Source organism: Pseudophryne corroboree, chromosome 4, assembly GCF_028390025.1.
Source record: "Pseudophryne corroboree isolate aPseCor3 chromosome 4, aPseCor3.hap2, whole genome shotgun sequence".
Lineage (NCBI taxonomy): Eukaryota > Metazoa > Chordata > Amphibia > Anura > Myobatrachidae > Pseudophryne > Pseudophryne corroboree.
The window spans coordinates 301,451,043-301,467,262 of NC_086447.1; the positions used below are offsets into that span (position 1 = coordinate 301,451,043).

At 49.6% G+C, this 16,220-nt stretch overlaps 1 protein-coding gene across 5 annotated transcripts in view; it reads left to right on the plus strand.

The window, feature by feature from the left end:
• The window catches only part of ECT2 (epithelial cell transforming 2), a 719,104-nt gene that overhangs the window by 168,093 nt on the left and 534,791 nt on the right, over positions 1–16,220 (plus strand). For all 5 annotated transcript variants that reach the window (XM_063916272.1, XM_063916273.1, XM_063916269.1 and 2 more), the window contains one exon: positions 8,585–8,674. In XM_063916272.1, the coding sequence (XP_063772342.1) occupies positions 8,585–8,674 (90 nt within the window). The remainder of the gene's footprint in view (positions 1–8,584; positions 8,675–16,220) is intronic.

A 16,220-nucleotide genomic window follows, 5' to 3' on the forward strand; every position in this document is an offset into this window, starting at 1 on the left:
ATTCTCTCTCTCTGTCTCCCCAAAGGACTTTGTGGGGTCCTGTCCTCAGTCTGAGCATTCCCTGTGTGTGTGCGGTGTGTCGGAACGGCTGTGTCGACATGTTTGATGAGGAAGGTTACGCGGAGGCGGAGCAAGGGCAGATAAGTGTGTTATCGCCCCCGTTGGGGCCGACACCTGATTGGATGGATATGTGGAAGGTCTTAAATGACAATGTAAACTCCTTACATAAAAGGTTTGATGACGCTGCAGCCTTGGGACAGCCGGGGTCTCAGCCCGCGCCTGCCCAGGCGACTCAGAAGCAGTCAGGGGCTCATAAACGCCCTCTATCTCAGATGGTTGACACAGATGCCGACACAGAGTCCGACTCCAGTGTCGACGATGAGGCACATTTACAGTCTAAAATGACCAAGGCCATCCGATACATGATTATTGCAATGAAAGATGTATTACACATTTCTCTGACGTCCTAGTGGATGCTGGGAACTCCGTAAGGACCATGGGGAATAGCGGCTCCGCAGGAGACTGGGCACAAAAAGTAAAAGCTTTAGACTAGCTGGTGTGCACTGGCTCCTCCCCCTATGACCCTCCTCCAAGCCTCAGTTAGATTTTTGTGCCCGAACGAGAAGGGTGCAAGCTAGGTGGCTCTCCTGAGCTGCTTAGAAGTAAAAGTTTAAATAGGTTTTTTATTTTCAGTGAGTCCTGCTGGCAACAGGCTCACTGCATCGTGGGACTAAGGGGAGAAGAAGCGAACTCACCTGACTGCAGAGTGGATTGGGCTTCTTGGCTACTGGACATTAGCTCCAGAGGGACTGTGACAGGACGATACCGTACGGAAGCACTCGCAGCTTCCGCGTCCCGTTGACTGCGCACAGAATGGAAGGTCAAGCCGCACGAGGCCTGACCACATAGGGGATTCCCTGCTTACCGTCGGTAACCGCCTGTTACTGACTCCACCCACTGCGCTGTGGGCGGGTCCTCGCTGCCACCACCAAACTCCTAACCTGCCGTGGCGTTTGGAACCACGGTTCTGCTCTGTATGTGCCGACGCACTGCTTTACCACACCTGTGTGGTGTCGACGAATCCCCACTAGCCACTTGCTAGGCCTCTACCGGTAGCTGGCGGAAGGCGGAGCTTGGAGACGTCAGGTGCTTCCCTGGACAGCCGGAGAACGGGGCTAGGTTTGGCCTAACCCTGTTGGTCACAAGATGAAGCAGTCTTCTTGCGGCAAAGGTGTTTATTGCTCAAAAACCTTTAAAAAGGCTCCTCCCTATTGCTAGGGGCAACAGCATACAATTAAGATGTTTCAGCAGAAGAAGATGTTACAATACACAATCCTATGGGCCAACTGCCCTTCTTTTATCCCTCTCCAAGACCCCTTACCACAGGGGGTAAGCCCGCCCTGTGGTGCACAACCAATCAATGTTTACCCATGAGCTGTGCATGCTCTGGTCTCATGCACACCCAACATTGGTCCCTATGGACAGTGGGGAGTGGTCGGTCTCCTTGGACTCTCCCATCTGGGAGAGCAGGGTACTCCCACGGTGCCGTTCAGTCTGGCTGGGGGGAGGTTTTCCCTCCTAAACTGACTTCCAGAAACCTGCCCGGGACCCCTCTCACTGCCTGCAGCCTGGATTTGGGCTCCAGAGCTGGGCAGCCTGGCTCCCCGGTCCAGGTTTCCTGGCCACTACGGCTGATCTCCATGGAGCTCCAAGAAACCACTCAGCTTGTTTTATAGCTAAGCTGCTTCTCTTTCTCCCTGTGCCCATTGGAACTGTGAGGCTGGATGGGAAAGCATTCCGTTTTTAGGGAAAAGGTCTGGGAGAATCCATCAGCCTGCACAGCCATGGATTCCCCCCTCCTGGGACACACAATCAAGTAAGTGCAATTTCTCTTTAAATACATTACATTTTAAATCACACTGTACATTTCCCTGTAACTATACACTGAGCCTGTGCCCTGCACAGACTCTACATACTCAGGCACTGCAGTGCCTTCCCTAGCCCTGCAGCCTGGCTGCTAGGGCTCTGTGTGTGCTAGAGGTATGGGGCTGGCTTCCCCCACCCTCCAGCCTGTCTGCCTGCCACTGGGGTCCAGGGAGCTGGCTCCCCCTGTCCCCCCAGTGTGGCACTACCTTTGTGGCCTCGCCGCACGCAGCGGCGCACCCCCCTGTACCTAAGCCCGGCGGCCCGGGACACTTGTCCCGGCCGCCGTGACTCTGGCTTTGTTTCAGCGCTGAGGCGCCGGGAGCGTAGCTCCCGGACCCCAGCGCTCACCATCCTGCTGGGCAGCCTAATTTGCCCACGCCGCTAGGGAGCCGGCTAGCCCGGTCCCCCACGAGCGGCGCCTGTCTTGTGGCCTCGCTGCAGCGTCAGGCGGGGAGCCGGGCTGCAGCGCACCCCCCTCGCCGGCTAGCAGCCCGGGACGTCCGTCCCGGCTGCTGCGGCTGGCCACCTGTGCTGGGCTGAGGCGCTGGGAGCAGAGCTCCCGGCCCCCAGCGGCGGCTCTCACAGAGAGCACTGCAGCGGGAGCCGAGCTCCCAGCCGCAGCGCTCACCCTTCTCCCCGGCGCGCACACTCCAGTGCGCCCGGGGCTACACTGACCGCTGCCGGGAGCGGAGCTCCCGGACTCCGGCGGTCAGCGGCTGCCTCCTCTCCCCCGGCGTGCACACTCTGCTGAGCGCGCCGGGGGGCTGTCCTCCCTGCCGTGGTCTCCGGAGGGGTCCGGGACCACGGCACAGTTTAAAAATACATGTGCACACATTTTATACATCACGGCGCCTAGCGCCCAACATACATTTTTCAAATATGGCGCCAAGCGCCCATGGTCCTTGCAAATGGCGCCGGGCACTAGGGATTAACCCCTTCAGTGCCAGGGCGGCCATTTGCCTCGTGGCTGGGGCTCTCCGGCCACAGGGACGATCACAGGTTCAGCCTGGATGGGTCCCGGAGCCGCGCCGCTGGTCCCCTTACAGAGCCAGAAGAGCGAAGAGGTCCGGAGAAAGCGGCGGCAGAAGACGTTCCTGTCTTCAAATAAGGTAGCGCACAGCACTGCAGCTGTGCGCCATTGCTCTCAGCACACTTCACACTCCGGTCACTGAGGGTGCAGGGCGCTGGGGGGGAGCGCCCTGAGACGCAATAAAAACGATATAAAAACCTTATATGGCTAAAAAAAAAAAATGCATCACATATAGCTCCTGGGCTATATGGATGCATTTATCCCCTGCCAGTTTCCTGAAAAAAGCGGGAGAAAAGGCCGCCGTGAAGGGGGCGGAGCCTTTCTCCTCAGCACACAAGCGCCATTTTCTTTCACAGCTCCGCTGGAAGGACGGCTCCCTGACTCTCCCCTGCAGACTACACTACAGAAACAGGGTAAAACAAGAGAGGGGGGGCACTATTGGCAGCTAATATATAATACAGCAGCTATAAAGGGAGTAACACTTATATAAGGTTATCCCTGTATATATATATATAGCGCTCTGGTGTGTGCTGGCAAACTCTCCCTCTGTCTCCCCAAAGGGCTAGTGGGGTCCTGTCCTCTATCAGAGCATTCCCTGTGTGTGTGCTGGGTGTCGGTACGATTGTGTCGACATGTATGAGGAGGAAAATGATGTGGAAGCAGAGCAATTGCCTGTGTTAGTGATGTCACCCCCTAGGGAGTCGACACCTGACGGGATGGTAGTAATTAAAGAATTACGTGACAATGTCAGCACTTTGCAAAAAACTGTTGACGACATGAGACAGCCGACAAATCAATTAGTGCCTGTTCAGGCGTCTCAGACACCGTCGGGGGCGCTAAAACGCCGTTACCTCAGATGGTCGACACAGACCCTGACACGGATACTGAATCCAGTGTCGACGGTGACGAGACAAACGTAATGTCCAGTAGGGCCACACGTTACATGATCACGGCAATGAAGGAGGCATTGAACACTTCTGACACTACAAGTACCACAAAAAAGGGTATTATGTGGGGTGTGAAAAAACTACCAGTAGTTTTTCCTGAGTCAGATGAATTAAATGAGGTGTGTGATAAAGCGTGGGTTTCCCCCGATAAAAAACTGCTGATTTCTAATAAATTATTGGCACTATACCCTTTCCCGCCAGAGGTTAGGGCACGTTGGGAAACACCCCCTAGGGTAGATAAGGCGCTCACACGCTTATCAAAACAAGTGGCGTTACCGTCTCCTGATACGGCCGCTCTCAAGAAACCAGCTGATAGAAGGCTGGAAAATATCTTAAAAGGTATATACACACATACCGGTGTTATACTGCGACCAGCGATCGCCTCAGCCTGGATGTGCAGCGCTGGAGTGGCTTGGTCGGATTCCCTGACTGAAAATATTGATACCCTGGATAGGGACAGTATATTATTAACTATAGAGCATTTAAAGGATGCATTACTATATATGCGAGATGCACAGAGGGATATTTGCACCCTGGCATCTAGAGTAAGTGCGATGTCCATTTCTGCCAGAAGAACGTTATGGACGCGACAGTGGTCAGGTAATGCGGATTCCAAACGACATATGGAAGTATTGCCGTATAAAGGGGAGGAGTTATTTGGGGTCGGTCTATCGGACCTGGTGGCCACGGCAACGGCTGGAAAATCCACCTTTTTACCCCAGGTCACCTCTCAGCAGAAAAAGACACCGTCTTTTCAAACCCAGTCCTTTCGTCCCTATAAGGGCAAGAGGGAAAAAGGCCGCTCATTCCTGCCCCGGGGCAGAGGAAGGGGAAAAAGACTGCACCATGCAGCCTCTTCCCAGGAGCAGAAGCCCTCCCCCGCTTCTGCCAAGTCCTCAGCATGACGCTGGGGCTCTGCAAGCAGACTCGGGCACGGTGGGGGGCCGTCTCAAGAATTTCAGCGTGCAGTGGGCTCACTCGCAAGTGGACCCCTGGATCCTGCAGGTAGTATCACAGGGGTACAAATTGGAATTCGAGACGTCTCCCCCTCGCCGGTTCCTGAAGTCTGCTCTACCAACGTCTCCCTCCGACAGGGAGGCAGTATTGGAAGCTATTCACAAGCTGTATTCCCAGCAGGTGATAATCAAGGTACCCCTCCTACAACAGGGAAAGGGGTATTATTCCACGCTGTTTGTGGTACCGAAGCCGGACGGCTCGGTGAGACCAATTTTAAATCTAAAATCTTTGAACACTTACATAAAAAGGTTCAAATTCAAGATGGAGTCACTCAGAGCAGTGATAGCGAACCTGGAAGAAGGGGACTATATGGTATCTCTAGACATCAAGGATGCTTATCTCCATGTCCCAATCTACCCTTCTCACCAAGGGTACCTCAGGTTTGTGATACAAAACTGTCATTATCAGTTTCAGACGCTGCCGTTTGGATTGTCCACGGCACCACGGGTCTTTACCAAGGTAATGGCCGAAATGATGATTCTTCTTCGAAGAAAAGGCGTATTAATTATCCCTTACTTGGACGATCTCCTGATAAGGGCAAGGTCCAGGGAACAGTTAGAGGTCGGAGTAGCACTATCTCGGGTAGTGCTACGTCAGCACGGGTGGATTCTAAATATCCCAAAATCACAGCTGATTACAACAACACGTCTACTGTTCCTAGGGATGATTCTGGACACAGTCCAGAAAAAGGTGTTTCTCCCGGAGGAGAAGGCCAGGGAGTTATCCGAGCTAGTCAGGAACCTCCTAAAACCAGGACAAGTGTCAGTGCATCAGTGCACGAGAGTCCTGGGAAAAATGGTGGCTTCTTACGAAGCGATTCCTTTCGGAAGATTCCATGCAAGAACTTTTCAGTGGGATGTGCTGGACAAATGGTCCGGATCGCATCTTCAGATGCATCAGCGGATAACCCTATCTCCAAGGACAAGGGTATCTCTCCTGTGGTGGTTACAGAAGGCTCATCTTCTAGAGGGCCGCAGATTCGGCATTCAGGATTAGATGCTGGTAACCACGGATGCCAGCCTGAGAGGCTGGGGAGCAGTCACACAGGGAAGAAATTTCCAGGGCTTGTGGTCAAGCATGGAAACGTCTCTTCACATAAATATCCTAGAGCTAAGGGCCATTTACAATGCCCTAAGTCAAGCAAGGCCTCTGCTTCAGGGTCAACCGGTATTGATCCAGTCGGACAACATCACGGCTGTCGCCCACGTAAACAGGGCGGCACAAGAAGCAGGAGGGCAATGGCAGAAGCTGCAAGGATTCTCCGCTGGGCGGAAAATCATGTGATAGCACTGTCAGCAGTGTTCAAGACACGACCTCCACCCGGGTGAGTGGGGACTTCATCCAGAAGTCTTCCAAGTGATTGTAAACCGTTGGGAAAAACCAAAGGTGGACATGATGGCGTCCCGTCTCAACAAGAAACTGGACAGATATTGCGCCAGGTCAAGGGACCCTCAGGCAATAGCGGTGGACGCTCTGGTAACTCCGTGGGTTTTCCAGTCGGTATATGTGTTCCCTCCTCTTCCTCTCATACCAAAAGTACTGAGAATCATAAGAAGGAGAGGAGTAAGAACGATACTCGTGGCTCCGGATTGGCCAAGAAGAACTTGGTACCCGGAGCTGCAAGAGATGCTCACGGAGGACCCGTGGCCTCTACCTCTAAGGAAGGACCTGCTCCAGCAGGGACCTTGTCTGTTCCAAGACTTACCGCGGCTGCGTTTGACGGCATGGCGGTTGAACGCCGGATCCTGAAGGAAAAAGGCATTCCAGATGAAGTCATCCCTACCCTGATCAAGGCCAGGAAGGATGTAACTGCAAAACATTATCATCGCATTTGGCGAAAATATGTTGCGTGGTGTGAGGCCAAGAAGGCCCCTACGGAGGAATTTCAACTGGGTCGTTTCCTACATTTCCTGCAAGCAGGATTGTCTATGGGCCTAAAATTAGGATCCATTAAGGTTCAAATTTCGGCCCTGTCGATCTTCTTCCAGAAAGAACTGGCTTCAGTGCCTGAAGTTCAGACGTTTGTCAAAGGGGTACTGCATATACAGCCTCCTTTTGTGCCTCCAGTGGCACCTTGGGATCTCAATGTAGTTTTAGGGTTCCTAAAATCACATTGGTTTGAACCACTTGCCACAGTGGATTTGAAATATCTCACATGGAAAGTGGTAATGCTGTTGGCCCTGGCTTCAGCCAGGCGCGTATCAAAATTGGCGGCTTTATCCTAAAAAGCCCTTACCTGATATTTAATTCGGATAGGGCGGAATTGAGGACTCGTCCCCAATTTCTCCCAAAGGTGGTATCATCGTTTCATTTGAACCAACCTATTGTGGTGCCTGTGGCTACTCGGGACTTGGAGGACTCCAAGTTGCTGGACGTAGTCAGGGCCCTGAAAATATATGTTTCCAGGACGGCTGGAGTCAGGAAGACTGACTCGCTGTTTATCTTGCATGCACCCAACAAGCTGGGTGCTCCTTCTTCAAAGCAAACTATTGCTCGCTGGATCTGTAGCACGATCAGCAGGCTCATTCTGCGGTTGGATTGCCGCATCCAAAATCGGTGAAGGCCCATTCCACAAGGAAGGTGGGCTCTTCTTGGGCGGCTGCCCGAGGGTTCTCGGCTTTACAGCTTTGCCGAGCAGCTACTTGGTCGGGTTCAAACACATTTGCAAAGTTCTACAAGTTTGATACCTTGGCTGAGGAGGACCTTGTGTTTGCTCATTCGGTGCTGCAGAGTCATCCGCACTCTCCTGCCCGTTTGGGAGCTTTGCTATAATCCCCATGGTCCTTACGGAGTTCCCAGCATCCACTAGGACGTCAGAGAAAATAAGAATTTACTCACCGGTAATTCTTTTTCTCGTAGTCCGTAGTGGATGCTGGGTGCCCGTCCCAAGTGCGGACTTTCTGCAATACGTGTATATAGTTATTGCTTAACTAAGGGTTATTGTTATGAGCCATCCGTTGAGTGAGGCTCAGTTGTTGTTCATACTGTTAACTGGGTAAGGTTATCACAAGTTGTACGATGTGATTGGTGTGGCTGGTGTGAGTCTTACCCTGGATTCAAATTTCCTTTCCTTGTACGGTCAGCTCTTCCGGGCACAGTTTCCCTAACTGAGGTCTGGAGGAGGGGCATAGAGGGAGGAGCCAGTGCACACCAGATAGTACCTAATCTTTTCTATGGAGTGCCCAGTCTCCTGCGGAGCCCGTCTATTCCCCATGGTCCTTACGGAGTTACCAGCATCCACTACGGACTACGAGAAATAGAATTACCGGTGAGTAAAATCTTATTTTTTCACAAGTCTGCTGAGTGCCGCCTCTTATTTCTCATTTGTGTGTATATATGTGTGTGTGTATGTATGTATATATATATATATATATATATATATATATATATATATATATATATATATATATATATATATATATATATATATATATATATATATATATATATATATATATAATTTTTATTTTTTTATTTGTGGCATGCGTGTATTGTGCTTCAATATTAAACACATCTTGTACGTGCAAACTATGTTTTGTAAGATAGCAATATAATGGCGGTCTATTTTACCTTGTCTTATGGAAGTTCTTTGGTATTAGACAACATTATTTATTTGATTTCTTTTTCTTTTTTTTGTAATCTATTTATGTATTTTTTTTTCTAGCCCTTGCCATTTACATCTCGCCCTCTGTATTGTGCAAGCATGTTAAATCTAGTTCTGTGCTTTACTGGCTTCAGAAAAAAGGAAGAACTGGTAAGAATGATTGTCTTTTTAAAGCGCAAAATACTGACCTACTTCTGGAAATAAACTTTGTTTTGTTGAAATAGGATGGTGTTTTGTAAAATTATTTTTATGTAAACCTGATTCTATTTAAAAGTTTGCACACACCGTTCTGTGTACTATTCAATCCTTGTACATCCTTCCATCTTACAAGTGGTCATCAATAAAAGTTTGTACCAAAAAATTTAATGTGTAAATCAGAGATGCAGCATATTCCATGTGTAGGTCACGCTAGAGGTGACAGATTCTGCAAGAAGTGTTCAAGCAATCTAAATAGTAAGTTAGTCTTAGGCTTGTTTGTCAAGGCCCATACACACGGTGAGATTCAGGCTATGCCAGATTCTCACTATGCGACGGGCTAGGTCGGCACATAGTATCGCAAGCACACATTATGTGAAAGAACAAATAGAACTAGAAAGCGCTGACAACCTAATTTCTCTGACGTCCTAGTGGATGCTGGGGACTCCGTCAGGACCATGGGGAATAGCGGCTCCGCAGGAGACAGGGCACAAAATTTAAAAGTTTGACCACTAGGTGGTGTGTACTGGCTCCTCCCCCTATGACCCTCCTCCAAGCCTCAGTTAGGTTTTTGTGCCCGTCCGAGCAGGGTGCAATCTAGGTGGCTCTCATAAAGAGCTGCTTAGAGTAAAAGTTTTGATAGTTTTATTATTTTCAGTGAGTCCTGCTGGCAACAGGCTCACTGCAACGAGGGACCTAGGGGAGAAGAAGTGAACTCACCTGCGTGCAGGATGGATTTGCTTCTTAGGCTACTGGACACTAGCTCCAGAGGGACGATCACAGGTACAGCCTGGATGGGTCACCGGAGCCGCGCCGCCGACCCCCTTGCAGATGCCGAAGTAAGAAGAGGTCCAGAAACCGGCGGCTGAAGGCTTTTCAGTCTTCATGAGGTAGCGCACAGCACTGCAGCTGTGCGCCATTGCGCTCAGGCACACTTCACACCGGCGGTCACTGAGGGTGCAGGGCGCTGGGGGGGGGGGCGCCCTGGGCAGCAATGTTAATACCTTTCTGGCTAAAAAGAATACATCACATATAGTCCATGAGGCTATATGGATGTATTTCACCCCTGCCAGGTCTCAGAAAACCGGGAGAAGAGCCCGCCGGAATAGGGGGCGGGGCTTATCTCCTCAACACACAGCGCCATTTTCCTACACCGCTCCGCTGCTAGGAAGGCTCCCAGGCTCTCCCCTGCACTGCACTACAGAAACAGGGTAAAAAACAGAGAGGGGGGGGCAGTTTTTGGCGATATTATATATATTTAAGCAGCTATAAGGAAACAACACTTATATAAGGTTGTTCCTATATAATTATAGCGCTTTGGTGTGTGCTGGCAAACTCTCCCTCTGTCTCCCCAAAGGGCTAGTGGGGTCCTGTCTTCTATCAGAGCATTCCCTGTGTGTCTGCTGTGTCGGTACGTGTGTGTCGACATGTATGAGGACGATGTTGGTGTGGAGGCGGAGCAATTGCCGGTAATGGTGATGTCACCCCCTAGGGAGTCGACACCGGAATGGATGGCTTTGTTTATGGAATTACGTGATAATGTCAGCACGCTGCAAAAGTCGGTTGACGACATGAGACGACCGGCAAACCAGTTAGTACCTGTACAGGCGTCTCAAACACCGTCAGGGGCTGTAAAACGCCCTTTTCCTAAGTCGGTCGACACAGACCCAGACACGGACACCGAATCTAGTGTCGACGGTGAAGAAACGAACGTATTTTCCAGTAGGGCCACACGTTATATGATCACGGCAATGAAGGAGGCTTTGCATATCTCTGATACTGCAAGTACCACAAAAAGGGGTATTATGTGGGGTCTGAGAAAACTACCTGTAGTTTTTCCTGAATCAGAGGAATTGAATGACGTGTGTGATGAAGCGTGGGTTACCCCTGATAAAAAACTGCTAATTTCAAAGAAGTTATTGGCGTTATACCCTTTCCCGCCAGAGGTTAGGGCGCGCTGGGAAACACCCCCTAGGGTGGACAAGGCGCTCACACGTTTATCCAAACAAGTGGCGTTACAGTCTCCTGATACGGCCGCCCTCAAGGATCCAGCTGATAGGAGGCTGGAAAATACTCTAAAAAGTATATACACACATACTGGTGTTATACTGCGACCAGCAATCGCCTCAGCCTGGATGTGCAGTGCTGGGGTGGCTTGGTCGGATTCCCTGACTGAAAACATTGATACCCTGGATAGGGACAGTATTTTATTGACTATAGAGCAATTAAAGGATGCATTCCTTTATATGCGAGATGCACAGAGGGATATCTGCACTCTGGCATCAAGAGTAAGTGCGATGTCCATATCTGCCAGAAGAAGTCTATGGACACGACAGTGGTCAGGCGATGCGGATTCCAAACGGCATATGGAAGTATTGCCGTATAAAGGGGAGGAATTATTTGGGGTCGGTCTATCGGATTTGGTAGCCACGGCAACAGCCGGGAAGTCCACCTTTTTACCTCAAGTCCCCTCCCAGCAGAAAAAGACGCAGTCTTTTCAGCCGCAGTCCTTTCGTTCCTATAAGAACAAGCGAGCAAAAGGACATTCATATTTGCCCCGAGGCAAAGGAAAGGGTAAGAGACTGCAGCAAGCAGCCTCTTCCCAGGAGCAGAAGTCCTCCCTGGCTTCTGCAAATTCCTCAGCATGACGCTGGGACCTTACAAGCGGACTCAGGGGCGGTGGGGGGTCGCATCAAGAATTTCAGCGCACAGTGGGCTCACTCGCAGGTGGACCCCTGGATCCTGCAGGTAGTATCTCAGGGTTACAGGTTGGAATTCGAGAAGTCTCCCCCTCGCCGGTTCCTAAAATCTGCTTTGCCAACGTCTCCCTCAGACAGGGCGACGGTATTGGAAGCCATTCACAAGCTGTATTCTCAGCAGGTGATGATCAAGGTACCCCTTCTACAACAGGGAAAGGGGTATTACTCCACGCTATTTGTGGTACCGAAGCCGGACGGCTCGGTAAGACCTATTCTAAATCTGAAATCTCTGAACCTGTACATACAAAAATTCAAGTTCAAGATGGAGTCACTCAGAGCAGTGATAGCGAATCTGGAAGAAGGGGATTTTATGGTGTCCTTGGACATCAAGGATGCTTACCTTCATGTCCCAATTTGCCCTTCACACCAAGGGTACCTCAGGTTCGTGGTACAAAACTGTCATTATCAGTTTCAGACGCTGCCGTTTGGATTGTCCACGGCACCCAGGGTCTTTACCAAGGTAATGGCCGAAATTATGATCCTTCTTCGAAGAGAAGGCATATTAATTATCCCTTACTTGGACGATCTCCTGATAAGGGCAAGATCCAGAGAACAGCTGGAGGTCGGAGTAGCACTAACTCAAGTAGTGCTCCAACAGCACGGGTGGATTCTGAATTTTCCAAAATCCCAACTGATCCCGACGACACGTCTGCTGTTCCTAGGGATGATTCTGGACACTGTTCAGAAAAAGGTATTTCTTCTGGAGGAGAAAGCCAGGGAGTTATCCGAACTCGTCAGGAACCTCCTAAAACCATGGACAGTGTCTGTGCATCAATGCACAAGAGTCCTGGGAAAAATGGTGGCTTCTTACGAAGCGATTCCATTCGGCAGATTCCATGCACAAATTTTTCAGTGGGATCTGCTAGACAAATGGTCCGGATCGCATCTGCAGATGCATCAGCGGATAAAATTGTCGACAAGGACAAGGGTCTCTCTGCTATGGTGGTTGCAGAGTGCTCATCTGTTAGAGGGCCGCAGATTCGGCATACAGAACTGGGTCCTAGTGACCACGGATGCCAGCCTGAGAGGCTGGGGAGCGGTCACACAAGGAAGAAACTTCCAGGGCGTGTGGTCAAGCCTGGAAACGTCTCTTCACATAAATATACTGGAACTAAGAGCAATCTACAATGCTCTAAGCCTGGCAAAACCTCTGCTTCAGGGTCAGCCGGTGTTGATCCAGTCTGACAACATCACGGCAGTCGCCCACGTAAACAGACAGGGCGGCACAAGAAGCAGGAGGGCAATGGCAGAAGCTGCAAGGATTCTTCGCTGGGCGGAAAATCATGTGATAGCACTGTCAGCAGTGTTCATCCCGGGAGTGGACAACTGGGAAGCAGACTTCCTCAGCAGACACGATCTTCACCCGGGAGAGTGGGGACTTCATCCAGAAGTCTTCCACATGATTGTAGTCCATTGGGAAAGACCAATGGTGGACATGATGGCGTCCCGCCTCAACAAAAAACTGGACAGGTATTGCGCCAGGTCAAGAGACCCTCAGGCAATAGCTGTGGACGCTCTGGTAACACCATGGGTGTACCAGTCAGTGTATGTGTTCCCTACTCTGCCTCTCATACCCAAGGTACTGAGAATTATACGGCAAAGGGGAGTAAGAACGATACTAGTGGCTCCGGACTGGCCAAGAAGGACTTGGTACCCGGAACTTCAGGAGATGCTCACGGAAGATCCGTGGCCTCTACCTCTAAGAAGGGATCTGCTTCAGCAGGGACCGTGTCTATTCCAAGACTTACCGCGGCTGCGTTTGACGGCATGGCGGTTGAACGCCGGATCCTAAGGGAAAAAGGCATTCCGGAAGAGGTCATCCCTACCCTGGTCAAAGCCAGGAAGGAGGTGACTGCACAACATTATCACCGCATTTGGAGAAAATATGTTGCATGGTGTGAGGCCAGGAAGGCCCCGACAGAGGAATTTCAACTGGGTCGATTCCTACATTTCCTGCAAACAGGATTATCTATGGGCCTCAAATTAGGGTCCATTAAGGTTCAAATTTCGGCCCTGTCGATTTTCTTCCAGAAAGGATTGGCTTCAGTTCCTGAAGTCCAGACTTTTGTAAAAGGAGTACTACATATACAGCCCCCGGTTGTGCCCCCAGTGGCACCGTGGGATCTCAATGTAGTTTTGGATTTTCTCAAATCCCATTGGTTTGAGCCACTCAAATCGGTAGATTTGAAATATCTTACATTGAAAGTAACCATGCTACTGGCCCTGGCTTCAGCCAGGAGAGTGTCGGAATTGGCGGCTTTATCGTATAAAAGCCCATATCTGATTTTCCATTCGGACAGGGCAGAATTGAGGACGCGTCCTTATTTTCTGCCTAAAGTGGTATCAGCGTTTCACCTGAACCAGCCTATTGTGGTGCCTGCGGCTACTAGCGATTTGGAGGATTCCAAGTTGCTGGACGTTGTCAGAGCATTGAAAATCTGTCAATGCCCACTCCACAAGGAAGGTGGGCTCATCTTGGGCGGCTGCCCGAGGGGTCTCGGCATTACAACTCTGCCGAGCAGCTACGTGGTCAGGGGAGAACACGTTTGTAAAATTCTACAAATTTGATACCCTGGCTAAGGAGGACCTGGAGTTCTCTCATTCGGTGCTGCAGAGTCATCCGCACTCTCCCGCCCGTTTGGGAGCTTTGGTATAATCCCCATGGTCCTGACGGAGTCCCCAGCATCCACTAGGACGTCAGAGAAAATAAGAATTTACTCACCGGTAATTCTATTTCTCGTAGTCCGTAGTGGATGCTGGGCGCCCATCCCAAGTGCGGATTGTCTGCAATACTTGTACATAGTTATTGTTACAAAAAAATCGGGTTGTTTATTGTTGTGAGCCATCTTTTCAGAGGCTCCTACGTTATCATACTGTTAACTGGGTTCAGATCACAAGTTGTACGGTGTGATTGGTGTGGCTGGTATGAGTCTTACCCGGGATTCAAAATCCTTCCTTATTGTGTACGCTCGTCCGGGCACAGTATCCTAACTGAGGCTTGGAGGAGGGTCATAGGGGGAGGAGCCAGTACACACCACCTAGTGGTCAAACTTTTAAATTTTGTGCCCTGTCTCCTGCGGAGCCGCTATTCCCCATGGTCATGACGGAGTCCCCAGCATCCACTACGGACTACGAGAAATAGAATTACCGGTGAGTAAATTCTTATTTTTTTAAAATAGGTTTTTTTATTTTAAAGATTTATAAAACGATTGTATATGAACCAATTATACTGGCTTTGAGTATATAGCAGCAATTGGTTTTCTTCTAAAGATAATATACATATAAACAGAAGCGACATACAAGCAGTGTTAGTAAGTTAATAGCAACTTAATTACCTTGCAGCATGCAAAGGAAACATTCATTAGATTGTTTAGAATGTTGCAATAATGTTTCTTATAACACAGATGGTGAAGTAGCTTGGAAATCTGTATTCAAAAAGATGTTTCGAAGTGTCACAGAAATTCAGTTATTAGTTTATCAAGCTGAAGCGGTTATTAGTCAAAATCGTAAGAAAATATCTCACCGTGTGTACACACCATCAGACTGACCCATTACAAACTGCAAATACACTGCATATGATAAATCAATAAGGAATTTCTAAGAAGGGAAATTACACTTTACTAGTAGTAGCAGCAGCATCAGTCCAATTTGATAGATATGCAGTTGGTATATGTTTAATTTACCGGCTGTCCGGATCCCAGCGTTCAGGATACAGACGCCGGAATATCGACAGCTGGCAATGCCAACAGCCAGAATACTGGTGCAACAGGACTTTTCCCGCTCGTGGGTGTCCACGACATCCATAAAGTGGGAATATAACCTGTGGCGAGCACAGCGAGCCACCCAGCCCGCGGCGCATCGAGTCCGCAAGGGGAGTTTTTGCACTCACCCTGCTGGCGGCTGGGATGCCGTTGTCTGTATGCTGATGGCCGGCATCCCGGCTATCGGTAAATCATACTAAACCCATGCAGTTATGGTGCTGAGACGAAAATCATGTGTGTTCCATCATAAATTGTTTTGAGTACTGTTCTACAGCCATCAGACCTCCCCACATACCCCTTAACTAAAACACGACCTGACCTCTCCAGGTGTCCCTTACTTGTCCCTCATATCACCATACATACCCCTGAAATGTCCATGTCCCCCATATGTCTCTTGGATCACTGACACATGGCTTCAAACCAACCCATATTGTTAATATGGCCATCAGATCTGCCACATGCCCTCAGACCTTGTCCTTTTATAATACACATAAATCCCTAGTGTTGCTAGTAGATGATGGCATCCTGGTGAAGTTGTACAGTTGATTTGTTATTGTGTAGTGTGATTATTACACAGGACAAATGTCAGTAGGTGCTATGGAACTGTGGTATATAATAAACAGATACACCACTAACAGCAGCGGGGTCATCTAGTGGTGCTGTGTATCTAGTGAACAGATCTCTCTCTCTTTACCCTGGCTCTACGACCACTGACATTACTTACACACTAGCGCATATATATATATATATATATATATATATATATATATATATATATATATATATATGTAAGTATGTGTATACCTAATTTCTCTAACGTCCTAAGTGGATGCTGGGACTCCGTAAGGACCATGGGGAATAGCGGCTCCGCAGGAGACTGGGCACAAAAGTAAAAGCTTGAACTAGCTGGTGTGCACTGGCTCCTCCCCCTATGACCCTCCTCCAAGCCTCAGTTAGATTTTTGTGCCCGAACGAGAAGGG